We start from the raw sequence: 12,631 nt of genomic DNA on the forward strand, positions 1-12,631 counted from the left end.
TCCAGCAGCCTCGGGTTGGGGGCTGGGGGAGGGAGGGGGGAAGGAGGCTGGGGTGCAAGGCAGGCCGCCCAGGGCGGAGGAACAAATACATTTTTGAGCACTTACAGTGTGGGATAGAGCCAGTCTTTCTGCCACACATTCATGTTTAACCCACCTGATTCCTTGGGGCTCGATACTGTTACTATTCCCGTCTTCCAGACAAAGAACTCAGGACTAGAGAGTTGAAGTCACTCATTTGAGGCCACTGCAGGACTAGACACGCTGGGGTCTGCAGCACGGCCCCTGCACCCCATGGGAGCTCGTTCTAGGCCCAGGCGGGGGGGTGGGCTGGTGGTTTACCTCGGGTCCCTTCTGACACTCTGGTCTTGGGCTCATTTTCTCCCCTTCCTGTTCCCTGCTTCGCCCCCGCCTGGCGTCCCGCTGCTTGTGGGGGGGCTGTCCTTCTGCAGTGACAGCATGCTGCTGCTCCCAACAGCTGGTGAGGGGCCGGCACCCACCCACGTCCCTCTGCCCTCCCTTCTCCTGGCTCCTCAATTCCCGTCTCGCCGCCTGCCTGCCCCCACCCCAGTTCTGCTGTGAGTCACCCGCTGTCAGGGAGCAGGTGCCGGAGCAGGAGGGGGAGGGCAGCATGTGGCGTAGGGATCGGAACTCTGGGGGGCAGCCGTCACCTGGGGCCTGGGGGCAGGGTGTTCTGGGGAGCTGGAGAATGTCCCAGGGAGCCTCAGCCAGCTAGATCCCAGCTCCCTCTTGGCTCTGGAGAAAGGAAGAGGAAATGACAGAGGATAAGCACAGAGACTGGATAGAGCATTAAAGCCCCGCTTGTCCAGGATGACTTTGGGGCTGTGGTCTGGAGGGCCTTTCTCTTGAGTCATTGAGAGTGGCGTCCACAGGGGCTTCCTGTAGGCCGTGAAGCCTGCTGCCCAGGCCTGGAGTAGAGATGGGGTTGGGGAGGAAGGCATGCCCACTGAGGGGCCTGACCCCTTACCACCTGGTGGCTTTGAGCTCTTCTTGGCTATTGTGCCTCAGCGTCCTCCCCTTTTTCGAGGTGCAGCAGGACCCTATGATGCCTGTTCCCACCTGCAGACCTGCTCAACCTGTTTTGTGTTCTTCAGATCTCAGCTTGGCCCAGCTTTCCAGACCAGGAAGCCACCAGGGGCCCCACCATCTGCCAGAAATGCCCCTGCTCTGCTCCCATCTACCCCCACATGCCCTCCAAGTTCCCTTTGTTGGCAGCCTCTCCCTTACTACTCAGGGTGTGACCATGGGCAGATTTTGGCCTTGCCATGGTCCCCTCAGAAACCCTGGTGGCGTAGTGGTTAAGAGCTATGGCTGCTAACCAAAAGGTCGGCAGTTCGAACCCACCAGGTGCTCCGTGGAAACCCTGTGGGGCAGTTCTACTGTGCCGGATAGGGTTGCTTTGAGTCAGAATTGACTGGACAGCAACAGGTTTTTTTTTTTCAACGGTCTCCTCTCTCTCAGGGTGTGGTCAGGATCCATTTAGTGCCTGTAACATGCACAGAACAGACAATATCTGGCGGTTGCAGCTCCCATAAGGGCCAGAGGCCCTGTACCCTCCCGGCTCTCTAATGGTACAACTGGGCCCACAGCCCCACTCCCCTGCCCAGGCGGACAGGACCCAGAGTGTCGTCAGTCCCCACAAGTGGAGTGCTCTGAGTTTGATTTATGGTCAAGTCTAGCAGGCTGGGATCCTACTGTTTGGAGCAGGCTTCGGTGTGAGGGCAGAATGGAGGCCTTCCTTGTTCCCTGCCCTCCAGCACTATCTTCCGTCCAGGTTCCTCCTCTGTGGTCTAGGTGTGGGTATCCCTCTGTCTGCAGCGAGCAGAAACCATCACCACCCCAGGCAGACGCTCTGGCCCCCCACCCCAGACTTCGGAGGCTTGAAGTTCTTGCCAGTACATCAAGGAGGAGACAAAGGTCACTACAGCCTGGCGAGCACGGTACTGACTGGAGGCCTAGCTCTGCACCGTGCGTTCCCCTGGCCCACAGACCTGGGGGTGTGGCCCAGCATCCTCATGCTTGTGGCACAGCTATTGACAGCCTCACAGGAGATTTGTGCCAGCCCCTCTGGGCCCAGAGTGAGCCATTTCTTCCCTGAATTCTCTTAGTGGTCCCCAAGCCATCCTATTTTCCACAATGGGCCCCACACTACCCTGACCCCCTCGCTGCCCGCCAAGCCCTCTCCTTGAGTACAGAGATGGTTGGCAGAATCACCTAGAAAAGCCCCAGACCTGGGCATTCCCTGTGGCTGTCCAGGCCTGGGGGTGCAGGCGGAATTATCTGATGTTGGCTCTACCGTCAGAACTCAAGGTGGTAGGCAGGGTTGTGCATCCCAATTTAGCCTGATCTCTTTGAATAAAGCCTTTTTTTTTTTTTGGATGAATACCTTTATGGGGGGATAAATGAATGCTGTGTTTTATCTGTGGGGCATTTCTCTGGTGGGAGACATAAATGACTCCTTTCTGTGCTTTGCCAGCGTCTCGTGAGCCAGACCCTCACTAACAGGCGTGTAATTGTGGGCACACAAGTGCATGTGTGTGGGATAGGTTCCAAGTGGGATGGGCAGGTCACCTTCTGGCTTACATATATACCCACACGCACACCCCCTTTTCTCCATTTGAGGTGCGAGACTTCGGGGTGCCAGATCTCTTAAGAGATGATTGGATTACAAGTCCTCTTCCAAGGGGGATGTGAGCTGAGCTTTCAGAGCCAAGGCTCCCACCAGCATGAGTGGCAAACTCCTACTCATCCTTCAAGATCCCACTCCCGCATCACCCCTTGAGTCTCCCGCAGGCAGAGTTGGAGCCTCAGGCAGTCTGCTGTCTTTCTGGTGTAACGTGGGTGCAATGCTGTGGTTGGCGGCTCCTTGAGGCCCAGGACCTTGTCTCACCTGCCCTCCCCCACCCCAGGGCCTCAGCATGCTGGCTGGTGCTTGCAGAGGAGGGTGAGCAGGAGGGGTCCAAGGAGGGAGTCAGAGGGACCTCCCATTAATCGGAATAGGCTCTCTGAAAGTTGAGAGGAGCTTGGGCTTGCCCCCTTGTCTCCACCCCTGACCCATGTCCTGTTCAGAGGTTGCCCTCAGAACCCCTCCTGGGGAAAACTCAGTGTTGAAGGAGATGATAGGTCCTTGGAGCCAGTGTGCGTGAGGTGATGTGAGGCTGGGCTTGAGGGCAAGAGTGCCAGAAGGCACAGAATCAGAATGAAATCACTGACCGGGATGGGACTGAGCAGTCACCATGTGGAGGCTGGCAGTGCTGGCCACACCACAAAGTTCTGGAGTTGGGAAGTGGCTGTGAGCTGGGGAGTGGGCAGAGCCTGCGTCTCTGGGTGACCCCAAGAGCCCTCACCCAGAAAACCATCATAGAACCTAGACAGACTCCGGGAAGGTCAGGCCTGGTCACTCCCGCAGACCCTGCACCCTCACACCTGAGGAGCCCCCGATGGCTCCTTCAGCCAGGATACTGCATGGTGGGGACAGCTGAATTCTGCGCTCAGGGGTCTCTATAGGGAAGCTCCATCAGTAGGGGTGCCAGGCTGAGACCCTGGAGGGTGGTGGAGCCCCAGGAAGAGAGGAGATGTAAACTGCATGCGTGTGAGCTTGCCCCTGCTGTGTTCTTGACGTCAGGCTTCCTGGCAAGGGGTCAGGGGCACAGCCCACTGCTGCCAGGTCCCATGGGGCCCACTCATCCAGTCCCCGCTTGCTGAGCAGCTGCTGGGTCCCTGCAGGTGCAGGAGGTGTGGAGTCCCTTTGGGCCAGGGCCTTCCCTTCCTCTTCTGAGTCCCTGGAGTGAAGCCGGCTGGCCCAGAGGAGCAGGAGGGGCAGACCAGAGGCCAAGGTCCATGCCCCACTCTGCTGTCTGGACACGGGGAATAGGATGGGGGGGAGGGCCCCCAGGCTCCACCTGGCACGTTAGGTTTAGGACATATTTATTGTCACCGTTTTGGGTTAAATTTAGCTTCCTTAGGCTGGTCCAGGATGGGATTTATGATGTTAACTCAGACGTTCAATAATAACTCCCCTGATCTCATCTGTAGAAAGTGAGCCCCATGAAGTCCTCAGAGTTGTGAGGTCAGGGACCCCTCCTTGCCCCACGCTGTCCCTTGAGACAGCCTCTCCCCCATTGCCCTCCCCCACAGCTTCTTTCCCATCAACTTGGATTTGGGGTGTGACTTGTAGTCTTGGGGAGCTGTCAGGCTTATCTACAAAGTAGGGACCCACCAGGAGGGCCTCAACCTGCCCACGCCATGAGGGGATGCAGCACCTGGGCTCCATCCTTGGTCAGGGGGACTCCAGGCCTGGACTCAGTGGTCAGGGTCCCTTTCTTACCTCCACCCTCAAGAGTTTTGGATGGGAGCTCTGTGTCAGTGATAGGGTTCAGAATAAAATACAGTTGTTTAAATGAATGACTTCACAACAAAATGGGTTCACCCATGTGTTTTTCTTCTGGTTTTTTAATTTGTGACCACAATGAGGCCATTTTCCAAAAGAAAACTTTTTGCCTTGGTCCCCGCCCCCAATTCTCATTGGCGCTGCTCGGCCCTGGTCCCCACAGGCAGCCCTCCTCATTCCTGTTGGTACCGCATGACCCACCTGGGGCTTGGGGAATATGGGCTACAGATTAGGTAATAGTGTGGTGTCAGTACTGGAGGTACTGATCCTACAGCTTCACGGAGATTACACAAGAGAGTGTCATCGAGAAGCACGCAGACTTGGTCTCACGTGCTTCAGAAGAGGTGAGAAGTGCCACGTGAGACTGCGGAAGGGGAGAGAGCTTACATAGAGGGGCTGTACCCTGAGTTCGTGGTACTAGTCTTGCAACTTTTCTCCAAGTTTGACAATTTTCAGAATAATAAGCTTTAAAAAAAAAGTACTACACAAGGAAAAAAACCCTTGAACCCCCGACCCTGTACCTGTAAGGTCTAGACTCTTCCAGCTGAAGGAACACAATGTTGTAGTAGCCACTCCCTGGCATTTCTCTAGAGTGTGGCCCCATATGTGTAGAACCCACCGCCATGTCCTAGGCGGTGGGCGCTGCCTGCTTAGCCCTGTGCAGATGGTAAATGGAGCCCATTCTGCATGTGTTCTGTTTCGGCTGTGTTTGATTTGTGAAGGCCACAGTGTGTTGATCCAGTTTAACGTTGGCGGGCATTTGGGCTGCTTCCCAATACAGGCCATCGCAAACAATGCTCCACGCTCTCCCCTGCGCCTCCCAGTGCTTTAGCTTCTGCTGTAGTGGAGGCTCTGGGCCTGCTGGGGCCTGGGGTCCATTTTGGAAGGTGAGCCCCCAGGCCTTGCTGGGACTGGGTATGGAGGTGAGGGAGAGGCCGTTCCCGGGGCTTCCGGCCAGCACTGAGGCTGGGTACCTGGCTCCAGCGGAGCCTGCTCCTTCCTGCTGTCCTGGGCTTACCCCTCCCCTCCCCCGTTCTGCTGGGGCCCTCCAGGAGCTAGGACCATTAGTGGGACAGAGGAACCCTATCTCTGTCCTAGAGGGGAGCGAGAGCCTTCTGGACGCCCTAGAGTGTCCCCAAAGAAATTCCTGCCTGCGGACGTGTTTTTCCCACTCAAGAAAGGCAGATACAAGGTCCCAAGCAAGTCTGCTTCCCTCCTCCAGACCGCCATTAACCACCTCACAGGAAGAGCCCACCTTGGGGTGAGTCAGTAGCCTTCCTGAGGTGGGAGATGGCAGGGATTGGCTCCTTTCCTGCAAGCACAGCGGTAGGGGGCGTCTCTGCGGAGGTGAGGAGCAGGCAGACTGGTAATTCAGGATCATTTTTTAATTAGCACGTTAATGGTTCCCCTGCTGATGGGTGCTATTAGGAGTCCCCCAAGTAAATTTAGGCATCCCCCTGTGGCCTCCTGTGGCATGTTATGGTTGCATTCCCTGCCCCTTGTTCTCTGTCCCTCTAAGGGGCTCAGCTGGCAGGGGGTGGAGGCAGGCCCCAGATCCTCCCTCCCCCGTCACATCCCGCCTCCTGGAGGTGATCGCCATCCTGAAGTTTGAAAACTACCTTGCTTTTCTTTGTAGCTCTCCCATATAAGGCTGTGCTCCCAGTAACAGGCCTGTTTAGATGAAAGCATATTTTGGGTATTTCTCTGTGTGTTGTTTTTTTTCACTCAGCATTATGCTGATTTAATGATTGCACATTGATGGGTGTAGCCTGGGAGCATGTTTTCATTGCTACACAGTATTCTGTTGTATAATTATTGTTGTTCTTAACTGCCATCAAATTGGCCTGCAACTCACCGGACTTCATGCACAACAGAAGGAAACGCTGCCTGGTCCTGCGCCATCCCCAGGATTGGTTGCAGACTGGGCAGTTGTGATCCTTAGGGTTGTTCATTGGGTGATTTTTGGAAGTAGATCACCAGGCCTTTATTTTCTCTTTCATCTGGAATCTCCACTGAAACCTATTCAGCATCATAGCAACATGCAAGCCTCCACTGACAGATGGGTGGTCACTGTGCGTGAGGTGCCTTGGCCAGGAGTCGAACCTGGGTCTCACGCATGGAAGACGAGAATTCTACCACTGAACCATCACTGCCTCTTTGTGTGATATATTGTCAGTTGTTAAGTGCCATTAAGTCAGTTTTTGACTCATAGCAACCCCTTGTGACGAGTAGAACGACCCTCTAGGGTTTTCTTAGGCTGTAGTCTTAATTTTTTTTTTTTTTTTTTTGTCTTTATGGGAGTAGGTTACCAGGTCTTTTTCCTGCAGAGCCACTAGGTGTGTTCTAACTGCCAACCTTTTGGTTAGCAGCTGAATGCTTAACTGCTGTGCCACCAGGGCTCCTTCTTGGCGTGACTATGATCACAATTTATTCATCTTTTCTCCTGTCAATGGAAATGGGTATTTTTTTCAATTTTTTGCTACTGAAATCTCCATCAGCTTTTTAAATCCTGCTGGGACTTCTATTTGTTTGAAATACAACATTTCTGACCAGTAAATTGCCCGTTCCTTGGAGTCTGGCTCTGTGCACCTGCCTCTGGAATCTCGCTATGGCCCAAGTGGTGAGACTTTGGGCTGGGGGGCCCAGGTGCCTCTGTGCCTTCTGTTTGCAGAGCTGGCTGGCTGACAGAGCAGGAGCAGTCTGGGCTCAGGGCTCTGAGGGGCTATTTCTGGCTCCACCACCAGCATGCTCCTCTTACCCAGGGCGAGTTCTCTTCTCCAGTGCCTTGGGCTCTTCCCGCTGTCCTGCTGCCTAAAGTATCTCAAGCGTCAGCAGTTCAGACCTGCAGTATGTAGATTAATGTGGGATGGGGAGGGGTTAAATCATGCACCCGCTCCGAATACCAGCCAGAGGGTCTCTGAAGTGTCCTTGGGCCCCACTGGCAAAGATGGCCCTGCCGCCATCCCACTGCTACCTTGAAAGCATGAATTTGACTTCAGCAGAAAACTGCCAGTAGTCATGGAATTAGGACAAAGAGGTGAAGGACTGAATCAGGCTATTGGCTCTACCACTTGTAGGTGGCTGTGTCTGGACCTTGACTCCGCCTGAGTTAGTCCCCGCCCTGCACCTGCCTGTCCACTCCAGACGTTAGGCTCTGTCCTAGCTTTGCCGGCTGGCCTGTGCCCAGCGAGCCAGTTAGTCTGCGTCCCCCTGCTCCGGTGTCTCTGCCCACTACCCGCAGCGTGCAGTGGGCGTGACGGCCCGCCAGCCAGCACAGCTGCACACAGACGATGACTCTCTTCTCTTTCTGTCCTCAGATCACCAGAAGCTGGAGAGGGAGGCTCGGATCTGCCGCCTGTTGAAGCACTCCAACATCGGTGAGGAGGGGTGGGGGCGGGGCCGGCAGCCTGCTCCTTCCTGAGGATCAGACTTGCAGAGCGCGCGATTCGCTCCTTTCCCTCTTGCTTCATCGAGATAGTCCCCGTGATCACTCCCCACTGACAGCCATAGGACAGCAGTGCTGAGGCAGGCCTCTGTCCTGTGTGGATGGGGCCCAGGGGTCCTGCTTCCACTTGGCTCTGGCCAGGGCTCCTGGGTGCTGCCCCCGCCGGAGGTGTAGGCAGGCCAGCCCCTAACCCTGCCCTGTGCCTTGTGGGGTGAGGATGCTAACAGGTCCCCCAGAAGGGGTTGTGAGATGAGGTGACCCTGTGGAGTACTTGGTGTGTCCTCTCCATGACAGGAGCTATGGTGTTGGAAAACACACAGGGCTTAACACCAGTGGCCTCAGAGCAGCCACACAACAGCCATGTTACAAAGACTTGCCAAAGTACCACACCACGGTGCCATCCACAGATCTAGTCTGCTCACCAGTTTCTGGGAGCCTCTGGTATCTGCTTTTGCCCAGCCCAGGCCCAGGGCTGTGGACACATGTGTGGCCAGCCTCCTGTCTGGGAGAAGTATCTGCTGCCCAGGGGTCTCTGGAGCCCCAGACTGGAGTGGAGGCGTGGGCAGTGGGCCCACTTGCCCATAGGCAGGGCCAGGGCAGCACCTGGTTTACGAGGCCACGGAGAAGGTCTCTGAGGTGATGCAGGGCTTTGGGCCCTGGATGGAGGCGAGGATGAGGAGGGTATCTGGCACGTGGTCTGCCTAGTGTGTCTGAACAGCCTCCTGCTTGTGTCGTATGGCCCACCCACTGTGTGGAAGTATCTCCCTGACTTAGGGACCCCAGTCTTTGCCCCCTAAGAGCATGTGGGGTGCTCTGCCTATCATGGTACCCACTCTTTCTGAAGCCAAGCTGAGTCCCAGGCTAGTGTAATACAGTTCTTGGGCTGGTGACCCCAGGCTGTTCTGACACATGAAGGCACTGAGATCTCAGCCTCACTGGGCAATGGCCTGTCCCCTCCTCACTCCTGTGGCTCCAGAGAGATCCCTGCTGCGATTCCCTGATGGAACAGGCATGTGTGTCTGTCCCCATCTACCTGTGCTTCTCTACCTCTGGTCCCTTTAGGGACTTCTGAGGAGCCTTAGTCCTGTCCCTCCAGCTGTTTCCCTCCCCTTCATCCTCTACCCCTCCTCTTTTTTCTTTTTTTGAACTTAATCAATTTCTTTATTGTACTTTAGATGAAGGTTTACAGAACAAACTAGTTTCTCACTAAACAGTTAGTACACGTATTGTTGTATGACGTTGGTTAACAACCCCACAACATGTCAACACTCTCCCTTCTCAACCTTGAGTTCCCTATTACCAGCTTTCCTGTCCCCTTCTGCCTTCTAGTCCTTGCCCCTGGGCTGGTATGCCCCTTTAGTCTCCTTTTGTTTTATGGGTCTGTCCAATCTTTGGCTGAAGGGTGAACCTCAGGAGTGACTTCATTACTGAGCTGAAAGGGTGTCCAGGGGCTGTACTCTCAGGGTTTCTACTGTCTCTGTCAGACCAGCAAGTTCATCTTTCTTCTGCATCCCTTGAGCACCAGCTGAGGGCCTGTTCTTTCTAAGTGTATTTTCAGGATTTGGACAGATCTTCAACAGGCCTTCTCCCTGCCCTGCCTGGAGGCCCTGTGTGGTTCTGGGATTCCAAGCAGGTCCTTGAGAAGTGGCCATGGAGGTCTTGCTCACAGTGACCTCATTCCAGTCTAGACCGATACATTCTAGAACCCCAGAGGAGGGCAGATCTGAGCTAGAGGTACAGACCCAGAGTGGGGACAGCTGCCTGAGGCCTGGAACAGCTGGGGAGGACTTCTAGGAGATGAGGAGCCCCTCCCTCCGTAGCAGCTGGCCCAGCCCAACCTCTCAGGAAGAGTCAAGGGTGTTCACACGCCCCTGAGAGGAAGTGGCCACGTGGAGATGCACCCACCTGGTGGAGCTGAGGGAGTGTGCCCCTGGGGAGTGAGCACCCCGCCTTCCCCATCAGCTTCCTCACCTGTAAAATGGAGGTGCCTGTCCTCCCTCACAGGGACCTGGTAGGAAGGACGAGATGATTCCCATGGAAAGCAGGGAGAAACTGTGATGCCCCCCTGCTTTCTGAGGTGCCACGCTTGGGATCTCAAGTGCAGAGGCTTGGATTCAGCCTGTCTCATGGCTTACAAGCTTCGTGGTCATGCTATAGCCTTAGCTGCTCAGACACGGCCTCGCCTCCTCATTTGTGAAATGGAGCATTCCAGCCACCTATATCCTAGGGTGGCATCCACCTACTGCTTTGTCACCGTCACCTCAGAACCTAGCAGCCTGTGCGATAAGCACGCCTGCCCTTACGGTTTCTGTGAGTCAGGAACTCAAGAACAGCTTAGTTGGGTGGGCGGGGCTGGCTACCCGATTTGCACAAGGAAAATGTGGGGCCCCTTGCTCACAGCTTATTAAGAACGTCCAGGTGGCATCAGCAGAGCAGGGCCTTTCCACCAGGGCCAGGCTGCTGCACAGATTGTGGAGCTGGCCTGTGGGGGCAGCTCCCGCAGTTTTGGTCCTAGGCTCCAGGTCCTTGCTGCCTTCTGAAGGCATGACGGAAACTTTTAGGGTCTGTCTCCAGGGGCTCACCCACGTGGCGGCTGCTACTCCTCCCCTGCCCCCCTCCCAGGAATGACAGAGGAGAGAGAGGCCAAGGAGACTGAGCCTTCTCCTGCCACATGCACAGCTGCCTCCTTCTGTCCATCTGAAGCCAGTTATTGAGCCCAGCCCACACTTGAGGGAAAAGCAGTTAAACTCCACCTCTTAAAAGGGAGGCCTATCAAGGGATTTGAGGTCTTATATTAAAACCACCAGAGTGAACCATGAGGTTGGACCTGTAGGTGTCTGCTGAGCCACATAGTTGTGCAAGTGCATGTTGGCCTGTTGCAAGTGGGAGCCCCGGGGCTTGGTTCCTGAGCACAGCACAGACCCCAGCGACAGTGTCCTAGGTAGTGTCACCTTCTCTTTAGAGACAAAGAGGAGAATCGGGGAGGCCTGAGACTGCCCAGGTGGGGAAGAGTGGTGCTGTTGCGAGGGTCCTGGCAGCACCCTACAGTAGAGATAGGAGGCCTAGGCCTGCTCTGTGGCTATGATGCCTGGGCAGCGCTCTCCAGGCTGAGAGTGGCCCTTGGTCTTTGCACCACAAAGTCCTGTGTCTGTAGGGAGGGCCCAGGGGAAGAACCCTGGGCAGTGTTCCCTGGACCCTCCCAGCATCCTGCAGTCTTGATCCTTAGCCTGGGGTCCTCAGCGGTGTGGGGCCACAGGGTGGAGGGGCAGGCTGCCTGTAGAGCCAGACTGCCCAGAGGTTCTTTGACCCCGTGCTGTCAGTAGAAGGAAATACTTCTGCTGGGGGTGTCACTTCTCACCCTGTCCGGGCCAGAGCCCACCCAGGTGACCTTGTGGGATCCCCAGGGTCCCCCCTGGGTTGAGCACAGCTTTTGGAGTTGAAGGTCAGTCTGGCTCCCTTAAGTAATGACTGGGGTGGTAGTAAGTCGACATCTGCTCAGCCCTGTCACTCAGCAGAGGTGGCAGAGCCTCTGACCCCAGCTCACTGTGCTGAGGTTGATGGTAGGGGTGGGATCACCATGCTGTTCCCTCCTCTGTGGGCCCACAGCCTAGCCTGCCCTCTGGAGGAGCCTCCCCCTCCAAACGCAGCTGTGTCACATCTGTGCTGTACCTGGCTGTCATTTGTAACCCTGAGGTTGACACTGTCCACTGTCTTGGTTCCCTGGCATTCCTTGGCTTATAGCTCTGCCTCCTACAGACTCTGCCTTCGCTGTCACGTGGCTGTTTCCCCTCTGTGTCTGTGTGTCGTCTTCTCCTTTTATAAGAACACCACTCGTACAGGATCAAGACCCACCCTATTCCAGTGTGATCTCATGTCAGCTTAATGACGTCTTCAAAGATTCTATTTCCAAATAAGGTCACATTCTCAGGTACAGGTGTTAGGACTTCAGCATATCTTTTGGGGGGGGGGGCACAATTCACTCCGTAACAGTCGCCCACTGGCCTACCAGAATTCATGTCCTTCCCACATGCAAAACATGTTCACCCCATCCCAGCGTCCCCAAAAGTCTTAACCCATTCCAGGATCCCCTCTAAATCCAAAATCTCATTTTCCGAATCATCTAAATTAGGTATGGGTGAGACTATGGGTATGGTGCATCCTGGGGTGAAATGCTTCTCCATCTGTGGACCTGTGAAACCTAGGATACAGGTTATCTGCTTCCAAAATACAAAGGCGGGGCATGCGCAGGATAGGTATTCCCATTCGAAAAAGAAGAAATTGGAAGGAAAAAGCAAGTCCAAATCCTAGCAGGACAAATTCCATTGACTCTCAAGGCTTGAAAACAGCCCTCCGAGCCCATCAGGGTGGTGACCCCGCTCTCTGAAATTCAAGAGGTGGCAGCCCTGCTCTCTTGCCAACCTGTGCGCTCTGGGCCTAGTGACAGCAGTCCTGCTGGCCTCTGAACCACCCGTGGGATTGTCCTTTCCTTTTCTTGAAGGACAACGTGTTTGCAGCTAAGTAGCCCTGTTGGCCCGTTTCCTGTCAGAGTATTCCAGAAGTCCAACAGCCTTCCTTAATTTTGTCCCATCTTTGTCCCCTTCAACCTGTGTTGGCAGCGTTGCTGCTAAGATGGTTGATTGAATCCACAGGTCACACAACTAATCTCTTTAGCAAACGACTGTCTAGCCATACCCTTGGTGTCATCTCCAGAGCGTGCTTTCTCAATTTTTGCAGTATGGGTAGGCTGAGAACAATTCATTCCTCAGTTTACCTCTTTC

The 12,631-nt window shown here is 55.1% G+C and overlaps 1 protein-coding gene across 6 annotated transcripts in view; it reads left to right on the forward strand.

The window, feature by feature from the left end:
* Positions 1-12,631, forward strand: part of CAMK2B (calcium/calmodulin dependent protein kinase II beta) — a 140,202-nt gene that overhangs the window by 80,858 nt on the left and 46,713 nt on the right. For all 6 annotated transcript variants that reach the window (XM_049893574.1, XM_049893575.1, XM_049893576.1 and 3 more), the window contains exon 3: positions 7,726-7,785. In XM_049893574.1, coding sequence (XP_049749531.1) covers positions 7,726-7,785 — 60 coding nt within the window. The remainder of the gene's footprint in view (positions 1-7,725; positions 7,786-12,631) is intronic.

The sequence above is a fragment of the Elephas maximus genome, chromosome 8, assembly GCF_024166365.1.
Source record: "Elephas maximus indicus isolate mEleMax1 chromosome 8, mEleMax1 primary haplotype, whole genome shotgun sequence".
Lineage (NCBI taxonomy): Eukaryota > Metazoa > Chordata > Mammalia > Proboscidea > Elephantidae > Elephas > Elephas maximus.